At 42.2% G+C, this 14,894-nt stretch overlaps 1 protein-coding gene across 1 annotated transcript in view; it reads right to left on the bottom strand.

Annotated features, from left to right (window-relative positions):
- Nucleotides 1-14,894, bottom strand: part of DSCAM (DS cell adhesion molecule) — a 542,830-nt gene that overhangs the window by 225,302 nt on the left and 302,634 nt on the right. The window contains exons 5-6 of the mRNA XM_045852387.1: nt 11,825-11,971; nt 2,526-2,804 (exon numbers count right to left, since the gene is read on the bottom strand). Coding sequence (XP_045708343.1) covers nt 2,526-2,804; nt 11,825-11,971 — 426 coding nt within the window. The remainder of the gene's footprint in view (nt 1-2,525; nt 2,805-11,824; nt 11,972-14,894) is intronic.

The raw sequence follows: 14,894 nt of genomic DNA, 5'->3' as shown, positions 1-14,894 counted from the left end.
TTCATTCAGAGGAAATGAAAGAAAGCTTGCTGGAATTTTAAGAAGTAAGCGCTACAGTCGAGCACATTTTTAGGAGAACGGGTTGCTCACATTGTGTTGGGCAAACCGGAGAGGAGACGTTGGTCAGTGGAGAGGCATCGGAAATGAGGAGCTGGGGCCCAATGAAGACTCCATCTGAGACAGGGCAGGGGTGAACAGCACGCCTGAGAAACACTGAGATTCAGTCTCTAGGATTCTGTAGGACTTGCCCAGAGAGAGAGAGAGAGAGAGAGAGAGAGAGGGAGGGAGGGAGAGAGAGAGAGAGAGGGGAGAGAGAGGGGAGAGAGGGAGGGAGAGGGAGGGAGGGAGAGAGAGGGAGAGAGAGGGAGAGAGAGGGGGAGAGAGGGGGAGAGAGGGGGGAGAGGGGGGGGGAGAGAGGGGGAGAGAGAGGGAGAGAGAAGGCTTAAAAGGACCAAAAATTTAAACTTTGCCATTGGAGATGGCTCACGGGGGAAAGATGCCTGGAATAATGAGGAGAGCCACTTACAAGGGAGAGATGGTGGAGAGTTGGGCTTGGGACATTGCTTTTTGGAAGTGCCACCTACACATTGGATATAAAATTGGGAGACACACTCTACTGGCACTCAAAAAAAAAAAAGAGCAGAGGCTCAACATTTGTATTCAGGGCTCTTTGCAGAGGGGAGGACTTTGAGCCAGAAGAATGAAAGAGAGCGCCATAGGAAGAGAAGAGATCAAATGGATATCTGAAACCCAAGAGAATGCTGTTAGTCCAGAGAAGAAAGAAAAAAAAAGCAAATAAAAGGAGTAGTCAGAAGGGAGGATGGGAACATTCTAGAAGCCTCTGAGAACCTGTCCAAACGTGACAGAAGAGTCCAGTGATGAAAACGTATACTCAGAATGAAGACTTCCCCGCAAATGGCTTTACAAATGTAGAGAGTGGTCAATGCTTTTGCAGAGAAAGCAACGAAGTGCTCTGAGCTGACCACAAGATGGGGGGAAGGGGGTGGGGGTGGCTTTGGGGAAGGGCATTGCCTTGAATTTAGGAAGATGGGAAGTTTCCGACATTCGTGTATTTGAAGCCCATCCTCGAGGTGGAGGGAGCAACCTGGTGACTTGCAACCAGGAGAAGAACAGGCTTGTACAGGGACCAAGAAACGGGGAGACTTATTCAGCAGGCGTAGATAGGTGATTTAGCAGGTTGTTTTGAAGCAAAGCCGTGGGAAATATGACCAGGCAAGTTCCCTTGGGAGGCTTTCGATAATCTCAGAAGATATAACCTTTCTTCAACAGCACATAGGGAGCCATAAAACATGTTTTTCCACAGAGGAGATTTTGAGCCTGTGGGAATAATTCTTATTTGCTGCCCGATGCGTCATTATTTCATGTGCGAGGGTCCTCGGCACCAGACATGGAACTGTGCCAGCGTTATGTGCCATTGCTTCCTGACCCCAGCTTGAGCAAGTTGGAGTGATATTTGTGGGGTGCACCCTGGGCTGCTAGATCCAGACAGTCGCTGGGATATTTAAGTGTATTCTTTTGGGCTGGGATTATGCTCAAGCAATCTACACTCAGGGTGACACTGAAGAGTGCTTCCACAGACAGGCAGGGGCGGGGGGAAAGCCAGGGTAAGAACATGCCTCCCTTTCTGTATCAGACTCTCGTGATCCAGTTTCTTCAGTTCATTGAATTATATATCTATCACACACACACACACACTATATATATATATATATATATATATATATATATATATATATGTAATATAACATTACACTGACAACTAAAAGCCATCTATTTTGACCAACACTCTGCCACCCCACTCTGCCCACGTGCTCTTGGGTAGCTCATTGTGAGTGGGTTTCTGCGGGAGCCAGACGGAGGGCACCCTGCAGGACTAGGGTGTGCCCCCCATGCTCACACCCCTCCTCCCTCGGAGTCTGCCTCCAGCACCCTCCTCTGCACAGACCTTGAGACAGTCCCCACACGCCAGCTGGAAACTCAACAGATCCACCACACTTGGGCTAAACGGCCTACACTGTTGAGTCCACGTCCACTATTTGAATAATTCCCAGCCCAAAATTTCTACTGGCTTATAGCCCCATTGGGGAATGAAAAGTAGCATCTGGAAACAGGCCAAAGACAGCCGCGGTGACCTGACTGTGATTGACAGCACAACCCTGCCCCTCTTCCTCTGTCGGTTTCCAGGAAGGCTGGCCCTTCCTAATTCAACAGCTAGGTAATGTGACCTTGGGCATGCGATCTGGGGCCTAATGGGAGTCTCGGAATTTTGGGAATGGGAATCAGACCTGAATTTAATCCTAAGCTCCATCCAAACTCTCCAGCTGTGTAACCTTGAGTCATTTAAGGGTGAATTTCCTCATCTGCAAAATGGGGCTAATATTGGTGTCGGCAGGACTGTGGTGACGATCGGTGGAATGCTACAGAGCAAGCCCGGAGGTCAGCTTGTCACAAGAGCTCCGTCAGTGGCAGCCGACATCGCCGTGGTAAGTTACCATCCAACTTACGTTTCACGTACAGGCGGCCTATCACCTTAGCAGTTCCGTATCTGTTGGACACTTCACACACATAGCTGCCTGAGTCCAAGGGACGAGTGTTCTCAATGAGTAGCCCCGTCACGGTTTTCTGGAACCTTCCAGAAAGTTCCAGGGGCATGTTGTCTTTCAGCCAGCGGTAGTCTGGCTCAGGGTGCCCAAGCGCTTTGCAAGGCAGCTCCACGCGCTGCCCTGCCATGGCTTTGCGATGATCAAACCCATCCAGTATGGATGGGGCTGAGTTCGCTGGGTCTGCGGAAGGAAGAAAAACTCTTAGACACAGTGAAGGAGGAGCTGGAGTGGTCATTTAGATTCACAGGACCGCATGCGTAACTGAAATTCTGTATGTTATACCAACTACGGATACCGATCTTGAAGGTTTTGTATAGAAACAGAAAAAAGCCTTATCTATATAAAATTTTTTTCTGCTCAAAATTTGTACGAGTTTAAAGTGGAAACAGCTTTATTTTTCATGCCCTGATAAACACGAAGAGCTTCAGAAACAGCGTGCTTCTGTGGGAGTTGCCCTCTCGGGTCAAGAACTGGGTGTTTTTATAACCAGAGAATATTGTCCCTTTCAAGAAAATGACAATAGCAGAAATATTTAACACTAGTATACGCTGGGCCACAAAACAGATTTTTATACATAGTCATTAAATCTGGAAGTGTTTCATTTCATTTATTTATTTCACACATACTATTGGCACCCCGAGCCCAGAACCAGCCCAGAGCTGGGCACTGGAGACGCAGTGGTGAACACGACGGGCAAGGATGCCCTCGCAGAGCTTACGTTCTGGCTGGGCGGGGTGTGTGGGGGCCCAGGAAGTGTGTTAGCAACCCACACACGGAGATAACTGGGCTCGTAGCAAGTGCGGTGAAGGGAACACGTGGGGTGGCAGAGCGAGAGACGGTGCATGTGTTGGGGGCGGCGTGAGGGGCTTTGGGAGTGGTCTTTACGGGTGAGCTCCCTGCACAGCCCATATCTGACCTGAGAGGAAGGAATGAAGACAAGGTGTGGCAAAAATTAAATGGTTCAAATAAAGAAGCTTCCGGATTATCAATTATAGTATCGCCCTGTTGTCAGAAACTTATAAGGTATCCTTAGCTGTTCTACCAAATGATGTTTGGCCTGCAGTATGGTCTTGAGCCAAATGTGGGAAAGGACAAAGCCTTCTCAAGATCTGGGGCACGGACACCACGCGGCTCAATGCCCAAGCTCGCTCGGAGGAAGGCATGGCCTCAGGGATAACCACGAAGAATGTAGAACAGAGATCCCTGATTGCATGCTTCAAATGAAACTCAATGGCCTTGCCTTGCTCTCTCTTCTACTCCTTCCTGTTCAGAATAGCAGATGCAGCCACACTGGTCTCCACGAGGACATTACAAAACAGACGTGGGCTCCTGACACTTAATTATCTTGGTCTCAGTCAGGAAAGTGCCATGATTATTTGGCCCACCTGGTAGTAAACCCCAATGCAAACTAGACATCCTCTCACTTTTCCAGTAAGAACCTTCTAGAAAGATCTCTTTAACACACTGTGATTCCATAGTCAGCCACCGGGGGCAGCCAGCAGGCACAGATGAAGACAGGACGAAATCAGCCATAACTGCCATGACTTCTGTGGCAACCACAGAGACGCAGACCCTCAGCCAACCAGCAGCTCCTTTCACTTCCCTGGTGCCTCGGGAGAACAATGTGGCTGTTCCACGGGATACGATGGGGGGACCTAAATCATCTCCTAAGGGATCTGCGGGGGAGTTTTCGGGGCTCTCCTGAAGTTCCGTCCTTCGTGAGCGGAAGGATGCGTATTCCGTAATTACATTCATGCACTTGTCAGACTGCGGGGCTCCGCAGGGGGTAGACACACTTAAAAGGCCACAATGCCAGCTGTGGAGCCCTTGTCCATGCAGACTTTATGCTCAACGCTCGAGGCAGGCTCTCGTGGTGATGTTTGGTCATATACAGAGTTAGCACAACCAAACAGCAGCGCTGTATTTAATTTTTATCATTTAGTCTTCCAACATTTTATTTAAATATTTTAAAAGCTATTTTAAAATAGTTTTCATTGCAAAAATTTGCAAGCTCACACAGAAGTAGCCAAAAATAATATAATGTGCTTCATATATGCATCACCCAGACTCAACAGGCATCAGTTTTCTAACCCTTCATCTATTTCTACACGACCTTTGCTTTCGGTGCTAACATACTTGAGTCAAATCACAGAACCTTTGTTGTCACTATATCATTAGTATGTTTCTCTAATACAAATGAATTTCCTTATGCAACCACAGTGCCAACATTATACTACAGTAATAACGCATTCCTGGTATTATCTTTTATCTACCCTATACTCCTTTTTTCCTGATGAGCTAAAAAAGCTTATGATTATTACGACTGAGCTAATTAACTCGGGATTGTTCTACAGTTAACATTTTGTTCCTATTGATCTTGAGTCTCTTTAATCCAGAGCAGATCCGCTTTCTTTTCTTGTCTCATGTCGTTGACTTACTGAAGAAACCGGGTGAGTTGTCTGCAGAAAATCCTGCCTCTGAATTTGTGTCTTCATGGAGTCCTTCAACTTGTTCTGCTAGTGCCTTTTCTCTTATAAACTGGAGTTTACCTCCAATGGGTTGACTAGATCAAGTTCAACCTTTTTTCTTTCTCTTTGCGCCACGTCATGTGTGGCTTTCCTAAACTTAGCAGTGATAAATAGATCGGCAAGTTTATGTGATGAGGTATGTCTTGAATTAGTTATTTTATTAGGGTTTGAAATGGTGATTTTCTCATTTCCTTTTTTCCTTCACCATATTTGGTAGATGTAAATATTCTGTAAATAAGAACGTGAACTAGGGTTAGTTGGTTATACTGAAATACAGCAGCTACTGGAAAGATGGAGAATATTTAGCTGGTACCCTAGTTACTACTAGGTAGACAAAAGAGATTCTTATTATTGTTTTTGTTATTATTAAATGTGTGTGTGTGTATGTACACATGGAAGTGTATACTGTAGGTGCATGTTGGTACATTAGTACATATATAAAATCATAGTAAACTCAAGAGATTTTTACATATTTAATAGTTATCAGTAAAATATAATCATTGTTTTTTAATGTTCAACTCATCACACTTTTGATCAATAAAAGTTCTTTTAAAAGTTGGCTCCTGTATCATTTTGAGGAGACTTCATGAATGTTACTGGCTCATCTTATACATGACCTGCCCCAGACCTATAATCCATGATTTTTCCAAGAGGCCATAGTCCCTTCTCATGGAGAATGATATTTAAATGACACTATAATTCAGGTGGTAGAGGTGCTTGTTGCTATTGTTTGCCAATCATTTCTAGGCCTTAAGGACATACTTAAAAAATTTCCAAAACAAAAAATCACGTGTGTATTGATAGTTTGAAGTTTGACACTTCAACAATTTTACTTTAAATTTTTTATTTTAAGCTTTCTTCTTATACCAGAAGTCTTGGTTTCAAATAAAAATAACATAAATACAATTATTCTCTCCCTTTCTCATTTACTAGAAATATAAATATAGTTTTCAAAAATAACAATATTTTTATAAATAAATATTTTTTCCAAAAAAACTCTAATATTTTTAAAAATAAGGCAAGCAAATGAATTTTAAGAATTTATTTTAAGCTGTATTTATCTTTAAAATACATTTGTCATAGATATATGGCAAATATTATATCTTAAAGTTACTTTAAATAATTGTTTTCTGTGGTTATCTTAAGAACTTGTTATGCATATAGATTCATTTGTTTCAGAGTACTTTCATTTTTTAACATTAAACTTTTAATTTAATATTTTAAAATATCAAACATGATTTTTTCTATTTTATTATTTTTATTTATTTCTTACTTAAGTATAGTCAGTATACAATCTTATATTGGTCATATTAGTTTAAGGTGTACAGCCTAGGGATTAAACATTTTTACTCCTTACAATGTGATCAACCCACTAATTCTTATTTGTTGACTTTTTGATAATTGTCATTCTGAGTGGTGTGAACTGATATTTCTTTCCTCCTTTTTAAATTTTTTTTTACATTTTTATTGTTGCTCAAGTACAGTTGTCTCCATTCCCTCCCACCACTCCCCCCACCCCCAACATGTACATGATTTTCAAGTCGAAACTATGTAGTAAGATACATTCAAATATGTCTTATTTACATCCATGTCCCCTCCACTATTTCCCCTAGAAGCAAACTGTTTTAGTAGTTTTTAATTCACCCTTCCAATATTGCTTTTCACAATTAAAAGTAGATGTGTACATATACTCTATCTTCCCTACATAAAAGACAGGATAATTTATATACTGTTCTCACTTCTCCTTTTTCATTTAACAATGTATCCTGGAGATTACTCCACTTCAGTAAGAAAGCTCATCCTCCTTCTTTTGTGTCTGTATGTTGCTCCATTCAGTGTCTGCACCATAATTTATGTAATTATCCCTCTACTGACAGATACTAAGGTTTTGCTTGTCTAAGAAATTCTTCAAATTAGTACCTGTGCATAAGACATTCTTCTGCCACCCCATCACTGGGAGTGGCAAATGTTATTAATATGATCATTATCCTGTAGGGCGAAGGTGTATTAATTTTAAAATGCTCAGAGAGGCTGATCAAGAAGGGGAGGGGGAGGTGAGAGGGCAGAAATCGCCAAAGCAATGCACAAGGGGTATCGCTACGGCACTAGTAATCCAAGGTCACCTCGACCAATCTTAATTCCTGGATGATACGTAGATGAGCATTAGTCCTGGGAGGGCAGTCCTATTTCTGTTTTTTTTTTTTTTTCTCATATTCTTATAGTCCTGTGACATTTCAACCCCAAGCACGGGGTGTTTATTATGCTCTACTTTGATGGGACCTAGGCTACAATTTTTACCTACCTGATCCTACTAAGCTTTCGAAAGAGCATTTCACCATCTCGGGCTTTCGTCTGTCTCCCCTGGAACTGCCCCTTCTGCAAAAGCAGCCCTCGGCAACAGACTAGCTTCCCACCACTGTTTTCTTCGGGATTTTTACCTGGTATTGTTCACATTAGCTTCTAACAACATCAAGATTTTTTTTTTTCACAAACAGCCTTTTTAGTTGTCCTGAGAGAAAAATGATTAGTCCAAATAACTTAGCCCTAGTATAGAAATCACCAGCTTTTTCGCTGTTTTTGAAATCAGCCTACTTTGTCTTATCGATATTTTAAAGAAGACTTATTATTTCTTTTACTGTTTCTAATCTGTTTGCTATTTTATTAAGATCTTTACATTTGCCCTTTAGAAGTAACTTGAACTTGTTCCCTGGATGCTCAAATGATTTAGTTTTTATTTATTTATTTTTTTATTGTTGTTCAAGTACAGTTGTCTCCATTGTCATCCCACCACAGCCCCCGGCCCCACCATCCCTGCCTCTCACCCTCGAACCTTCCCCCCTTGGCTTTGTCCATGTGTCCTTTATACATGTTCCTTGATGGACCTTCCCCTATTTCCCCCATTATCCCTCTCCCCTCTGGTTACTGTCAGTTTGTTCTTTATCTTAATTTATGGTTATATTTTGCTTGCTTGTTTGTTTTATTGATTAGCTTCCACTTATAGGTGAGATCATATGGTATTTGTCTTTCACTGACTGGCTTATTTCACTTAGCATAATGCTCTCCAGATCCATCCAAGCTGTTGCGAAGGGCAGGAGATCCTTCTTTCTTTCTGCTGTATAGTACTCCATTGTGTAAAATGTACCAGTTTTTTGATCCACTCGTTTACTGGTGGGCATTTCAGTTGCTTCCAGTGGTTGGCTATTGCAAATTGTGCTGCTGTAAACATTAGGGTGCATAGGTTCTTTCGAATTGGTGTTTCAGGATCCTTAGGGTATAATCCCGGCAGTGGTATTGCTGGGTCAAAAGACAGCTCCATTTTCAGTTTTCTGAGGAAATTCCATCCTGTTTTCCACAGTGGCTGCACCAGTCTGCATTCCCACCAACAGTGCACTAGAGTCCCCTTCTGTCCACAACCTCACCAGCACTTGTTGTCTATTGACTAGATCACCAATTTACACCATACAAAAAATTCAAGGTGGATAAAAGAGTTAAATATAAGTTGTGACGCCATAAAAGTCCTAGAGGAGAACATAGGCAGGGAAATCTCAGATATTCCACGCAGCAATATTTTCACTGATAAGTCCCCTAGAGCGAGGGACATAAAGGAAAGAATAAACAAATAGGACCTCATCAAAATAAAAAGTTTCTGCACTGCTAAAGAAAACAGCAGTAAAATGAAAAGGGAAACAGCTGTATGGGAAAATATATTTGCAATGATATCTCGGACAAGGGTTTGATCTCCAGAATACATAAAGAACTCACATGACTCCACTCCAGAAGACAAACCACCCAGTTAAACAATGGGCAAAGGACTTGAACAGACACTTCTCCAAGGAGGACATACAGAGGAGAGACACATGAAAAGATGCTCAGCATCACCAGCCATCAGGAGATGCAAATTAAAACCCCAATGAGATGCCGCTTCGCCCTGGTCAGAATGGCCATCATAAACAAATTATTTAGTGTTAATACTTACAGTTCATAAGTTTTATTAAAATATGTTGCATGTTGACCATTCTGGGTTCATTTTCTCAGGCATCAGTGTATCACCCAATACAGTAATATGTACTCTTCAATTACAGGAATTGTTCTTGAATTATTGCTTTAAGCACATGCTTGGACCTATTGTTCGGTTCTCTTCTTAAAGGACTCTAAATATACATGTGTTTCACCATCTTTGCCTGTCATGTAAATGTTTTCCCACCAGCCCTTTTTACCTCTAGTTGTTTGATTTTCCGCACGTGTTTACTTACTGGTCTTACTCCCACTTCATGCTTTCCATTGTGTGTGTTCTCCGATGTATTCCTTCTAATTTAATTTTAATTGCATAACAGCATTTCTGATATTTTTTCTTAAATTATACCATTTCATTGTTTCACGGGTTCATGTTTTTAGCCACTTTATTTGTGAACTTTATTTCTGAATTATGCTGCTGTTTCAAAGCATTAAGTCATTTTCAGATACTAAATTATAGTTTTCATATGATTTGTAGACAATCTTTAAAATTACTTCTAATTGTCAAAACATTATTTGATTCATTTTCATCTTTCCTCCTGTAATAAAGTTGTGGGAGGTTACATCTTTTTTCCTTTTGTTTCATTTTAAAATGAGATAGGGCTCTTTGTTAACTAGGAGAGGCTCCTTGCAGGAGAGGATAAAAGGCACTTCTGGCTTTTTGCCTTGATATTACCACGAACAAACTCAAAGTTTAGCCCATTTCTCAGAGCCAAACCTGCTCCGGGAGGGTTCCCACCTTTAGTTGTGTGTCTCCTAGATCACCACGTTACTTGCCTTCTGAGGCAGCGCTCTCGCCTTTCATGCTATGTTTTTCTTTTATAACATTATATGCGATGTGATTCCCCTAGGACCCCCATGCTGCCTGGGCCTTCTCTCTCTGTGACTGCTAGCGCTCTCTCCAGCCAACTTGACTTCTATTCCAGCAGTTTCTCTCACGGTGAGTACCTGTTCCTTGAAAAGGAGTGTTTGCTGAGTGCCTCCAGTATCTCTGAGGCCTCAGAGCAGCCTGAACTGTGTGAGCATTGCCAACTACGGCCTTGACGCTCATCTTCAACTCAGAGTGCGTGCAGCTCCGTCTGCGGGTTGTGACTAAGACACATTTTCCCAGGTCGCCACTTGAAAAGTTGTCCTCTGCTTTTGGAGATAAGCATGGTTGTTTATTTTGCAGTCCTGTGAATATACAGTAGTTCCAAAATGTCTTTCCACCGCCTACTGCTCCTGCAACATGGCTACTGTCACCCGCGGTCCTGTTGCTGTCGGTAGTTTGTCCACACCCACCCAGGAGTTTGGGGCATTTCCATCACCCAATTTTGCTGAAGGTGTCATCCATGCACTTTCCCTTCTGTTATTCAATTCGTTCTGTTCTAATTTCAGTAGAAGTTTGAAATCATTAAAAATATTGCTATTAACATGTCTCCACCATGACCATGTGTACACCATGTGTACATTTGAAAAAATAAATGTAAATCTAATAAAAAATGAGGTTCATTTGTGTTTGCTTTGAAAGCTTAGAATTTCAGAAAAGTAATCTGCACTCACTCTGTTCTCACCATTTAGCATTAACAATTTTCCTTAAAAGAGGCAAGAAGACAAAATAACTATAACAAGGGAGAAAGGAACAATGGACATGGAAAAAAAACAGGTAGAAAAAATACTTTCAAGTTCAATGGAGAAATCACTTAAATCTGCCTTTTTCTTTCTGCGCTGGACCTTAGGAAACAGGTGGGCTGGGGCTATTCTGAGGGGCGTGGGGAAGGGGAATCCCAATAGACCATCAGCAGGGTGATCCGTGGGTGTCCAGGGGGCAATGGTTTGAATTACCTCCCAACATGGAACATCTTTCCATCACTTCTCCCTCACAAAGCATCGCTACCAGCAAAATTAAGATATTCATCACACGGAGCCATTTTACATTTTATAGGGCAAGTTCAGATATTTGGCATTTGGTTTTCTAATTCTGAGATGAACTCCTCACATGTCTAGATTGTCCCACAAGGTGCTAACACATCACCGTGTGCTTATTTGCTTGACAGATGGGCCAATAACAAGCCGATCGTGGAGATTATGCCAAAGATTGATACTTTCTCGAAGGACAAATCCCATCAAAGACAGCACAAAGCTGGCGTGTTTATCAGAGTAGAATCAGCTGCTCTCAGATTCCCTTCACTCCAGAATAATCCTGGAAGGGCCCGCGAGGGCATGGATATCCCTTTACCTTTGGATACGGATAACCGCCCCAACACCGTCGGCATCATCTGCGGACCCAGAGGTGTGCTCCGTGTGACCCTGCTCTTCTCCCTCGGCTCTGCCGCGTGCGAGGCCTCGTGGGGCCGGTGGGCAGTGTCGATGACAGGCCACACAAACACGCAGGGCAAGGAGGTGTTGTCCTCCAACGAGAAAGCATACTGGGCCAAAGCAATTTGGAATTTCACAAAAATGTGAAATGACTTCACTTGAAATGTCTAGACTTGAACTGTATGGTATAGGTGTTAGTGGAAAAAAAAAAACCCAGCAATGACCTGCAATTGATAAAATATTTGGGGGGTAACCCGAAGGGTTCATGTGAGCCGTGAATTCACGGTGTGCGCTGTGCCGTCGCGGGGCTCCCGCACAGGAAGCGCAGACACGGCGAGCGCAGGCGCGGTGGGCTCTCACCTGATACGAAGAGGCGGGCGCTGTTGCTCTGCCTGGTCTCCCCCGTGTATCTGTGTCTCGTGATGCAGCGGTAGTTATACAATCCATCTTCATTCTGTACATCTTTAATATACAAGGCTCCCGTGGATGTGATGAGAAATCTAGATCCTGCAAGAGAGGGACAGAAGCAGCCCAGTCACATAAACAAGAAACCTCATAGAGAGGCTAATGATAGGTGTGTGTGTCCATTTAAGGGTCCAATGTTAAATTTTCAGTGGCCTAAATTAGGAGTTTTTAGTATGTTACATAAGAAATACATACTTAGAAAATTTAATGTCATAAGTTTTTTTAGGTCTAGGTCATGTGTTTATATTGCAGCAACAGAGTTGGCATATAATTGGCACATAACTAATTTAGCAGATTTTCTATGATCATCGCTTTTCTCTTAGCATGTGGCAGATTAAGTATTAACTTTATTTTGCAAATTTTTACTTCATATAAGTCTAAGCTTTGGCCTCAGTTTAAAGTATTTCAATGAATGCACAGAAATAAAGCAATAAAATACTCCACAAACTTCTCAGAAAAGACTATCTGACTTCCCATCACGATAATGGACACTGATTGCTGCGTTTGAAGACAAAGGTCAATTCCTCTTACATTCAGGGTTTTAGAGTACTTTGCTATTTCTCCTTTTAGAATATTCATTGAATTTGGGGTGTTAATGATTAATAAAATTCTATAGACTTCGTGCTATTTCTTAGTCACTACTCAAGTAATTGACAATAACTATTGCTATTGTCATACTCAGCCACACTCTTTCTTATCAGCATGGGACACAGTGTTCTCTTACATGCGACCTGTGATTTTCTCAGCATATAGAGCCTTGTTTTCTTTAATCTGACCTTTTCTCCTTCTTTCCTTTTGGTTCAAATTGGCCTTTTCCAGCCTAGTACCCGGACTCACCCACCTCTCTCTCCATTGCACATGCATGACCCTTAAACATTAAGCCCTCGGGACAGTCAGGTTCGGTCTCTGTCAAATAATCTTAGGGACAGAGCCTGGGGTCTCTTGACCACAGAGGGAGGTAACATCCAGCTTCAGCTGTGTTTGAGCTCTGGATGCAGGAAAGCAGAAGAATCCCATAAGCAAAATGCATGTGAAGCCAGACGGAATGATTCTGCGGCTGACATCAGGACCAAATGCAATCATCAACCACCCTGCACCCCGGCACTGACCATGACCTTAATGATGGTTCCAGCTCTCTAATTCACCATGATTAATGGTTTTCCCCCTACAGAACCCACCTCCTGAGTCATCAGGAGCCAGGTCTTTATGTATGAGCTCACAGGCGTGGCGCCATCTCCTTAAAAATAAACCTTTACTTTCTTGGCGGCTAACTCTTGTTCACATTTGATGGGACTTTAATGCATGCAGATGAATGATCCCTTTTACCTCAAAAACAATTTCTGCCGGTACAACTCTAGTTGTACAGAAATGACCAACATTTAGAGATAACTATGTATTGCTTTAAGAAGGATAATGATTTTTTTTCTTTTGAAAATGTAACTGATACTTACTGTTCAATTACAATTTGATGGTAAACCAAAACACAGCAAAAGAATAAGCCTGAAAGTGAGTCGTTGCCCCTACACGGCAGGTGCCTCAGCCCACATTCTGCCGCTGTTGGACTCTTCCCTGTGGAATATTTCTGCAACTGACGCAACTGGACTTGAAAGAGAATGTGGTTTTTGTCTCTTTGGGAAAAGACTAACATGCCCACAATTCATCTTCTCTTATCGTTTTCCTTAGGCTCATTGGGAACCTCCTTGGGTTTACTTTAATTAGAATTTGCCAGGGATCTTGACTTTGCTGATTTTAGGTCTCAAATGCTCACACTGCGAACACCAACCCTGCAGTCCTTGGTCATCTCGTGTAAGGACCGCACATTCTTCATAGATCAGTGGCTCGAGTACAACAAAAAGGGCTCATGATTTCTCATGCAAGAGCAATGCAAAAGGAATTGGATAAGAAAATATCATAAGACAAACACTAATCTAGCATAAATTTTTGAAAAGAACACAAATTAAATATTGCATCAAATATTTTTAAGTAATAAATTCACTTTTTAAACAATTCCACGTAGTTGCTTATTTTAAGCAACTACATTTTAAATTACTTAAGCAATTTAAATAATAAATTCGCTTATTTTAAGCAACTACATGGTATAAATGCTATAAATACACTATAAGCTATAGTGTATAAATGCTATAAATACACTAAATATAAAAATAGCTGGAAAAGCTAATGCTATACATTGTAGATATTTTCACTTCATCCTCCCCACAAAAGAAACTAAAAATACCTTTTTACCAGTTGTCACCCTTCATCACACACCAAGCATTTCTCACCAGTATATATTGTGTGCAATTGAAAAACTTTCCCTTTCAACATATTTTGCATACTTATATACTGCTTTAATAACCAGCTCCTTGAAAGGACAGAGTGACAGAAAAGAAGGACCAGGAATATTATGCTTGTGATTTCTGTCACCCTAATGCGCAGCGTTTTCAATTGAATTGACGCGCCGTCAGCGGCGGCGAAGGCGAGTGGAGAGCGCTCCGCCGACCATTGCGCAGACGCGCTGCGGGCCGCCCAGGACACACGCGCGGCGGCGCGCACGTGTTTATGAACCCGCTGCTTCCTGGCAGGGCTCCGTTCTGCAGGCACATGCCATCCCACCGCTCACTTTGCTTCTGTAATAGCTAACATTCAAAAAAAAAACAAAAACTCGGCATGCAAATAAGACTCTCTAGAGACACATTGTTTCGGAAAAACGTGAACCTCGTCTGTCTCCAACATTTTCTGAGATAGTCGCTTGAAGGGAGGAGAGACATTGACTGAATTGCTGCGCCTAATTCGAGCTATCTCTGTCTGTCTAGCCCCTCACCGCTCACTGAAACCCATCTCAAAATCAGTCAACACTTTAAAACATAGAACTAGGATGAAGAATAGAAGCCTTTGGTTAGGGGAGGGCCACAAAGGCCCAGGGTCCTCGGGTCAAGTCTCAATTCCCGAGATTCATGAAACTCTC

Source organism: Phyllostomus hastatus, unplaced genomic scaffold (genome assembly GCF_019186645.2).
Source record: "Phyllostomus hastatus isolate PE091 unplaced genomic scaffold, TTU_PhHast_1.1 phas_contig_948, whole genome shotgun sequence".
Classification (NCBI taxonomy): domain Eukaryota; kingdom Metazoa; phylum Chordata; class Mammalia; order Chiroptera; family Phyllostomidae; genus Phyllostomus; species Phyllostomus hastatus.
The sequence above is the reverse complement of the archived record's forward strand: the minus strand, read 5'-3'. Positions and strand labels throughout refer to the sequence as shown.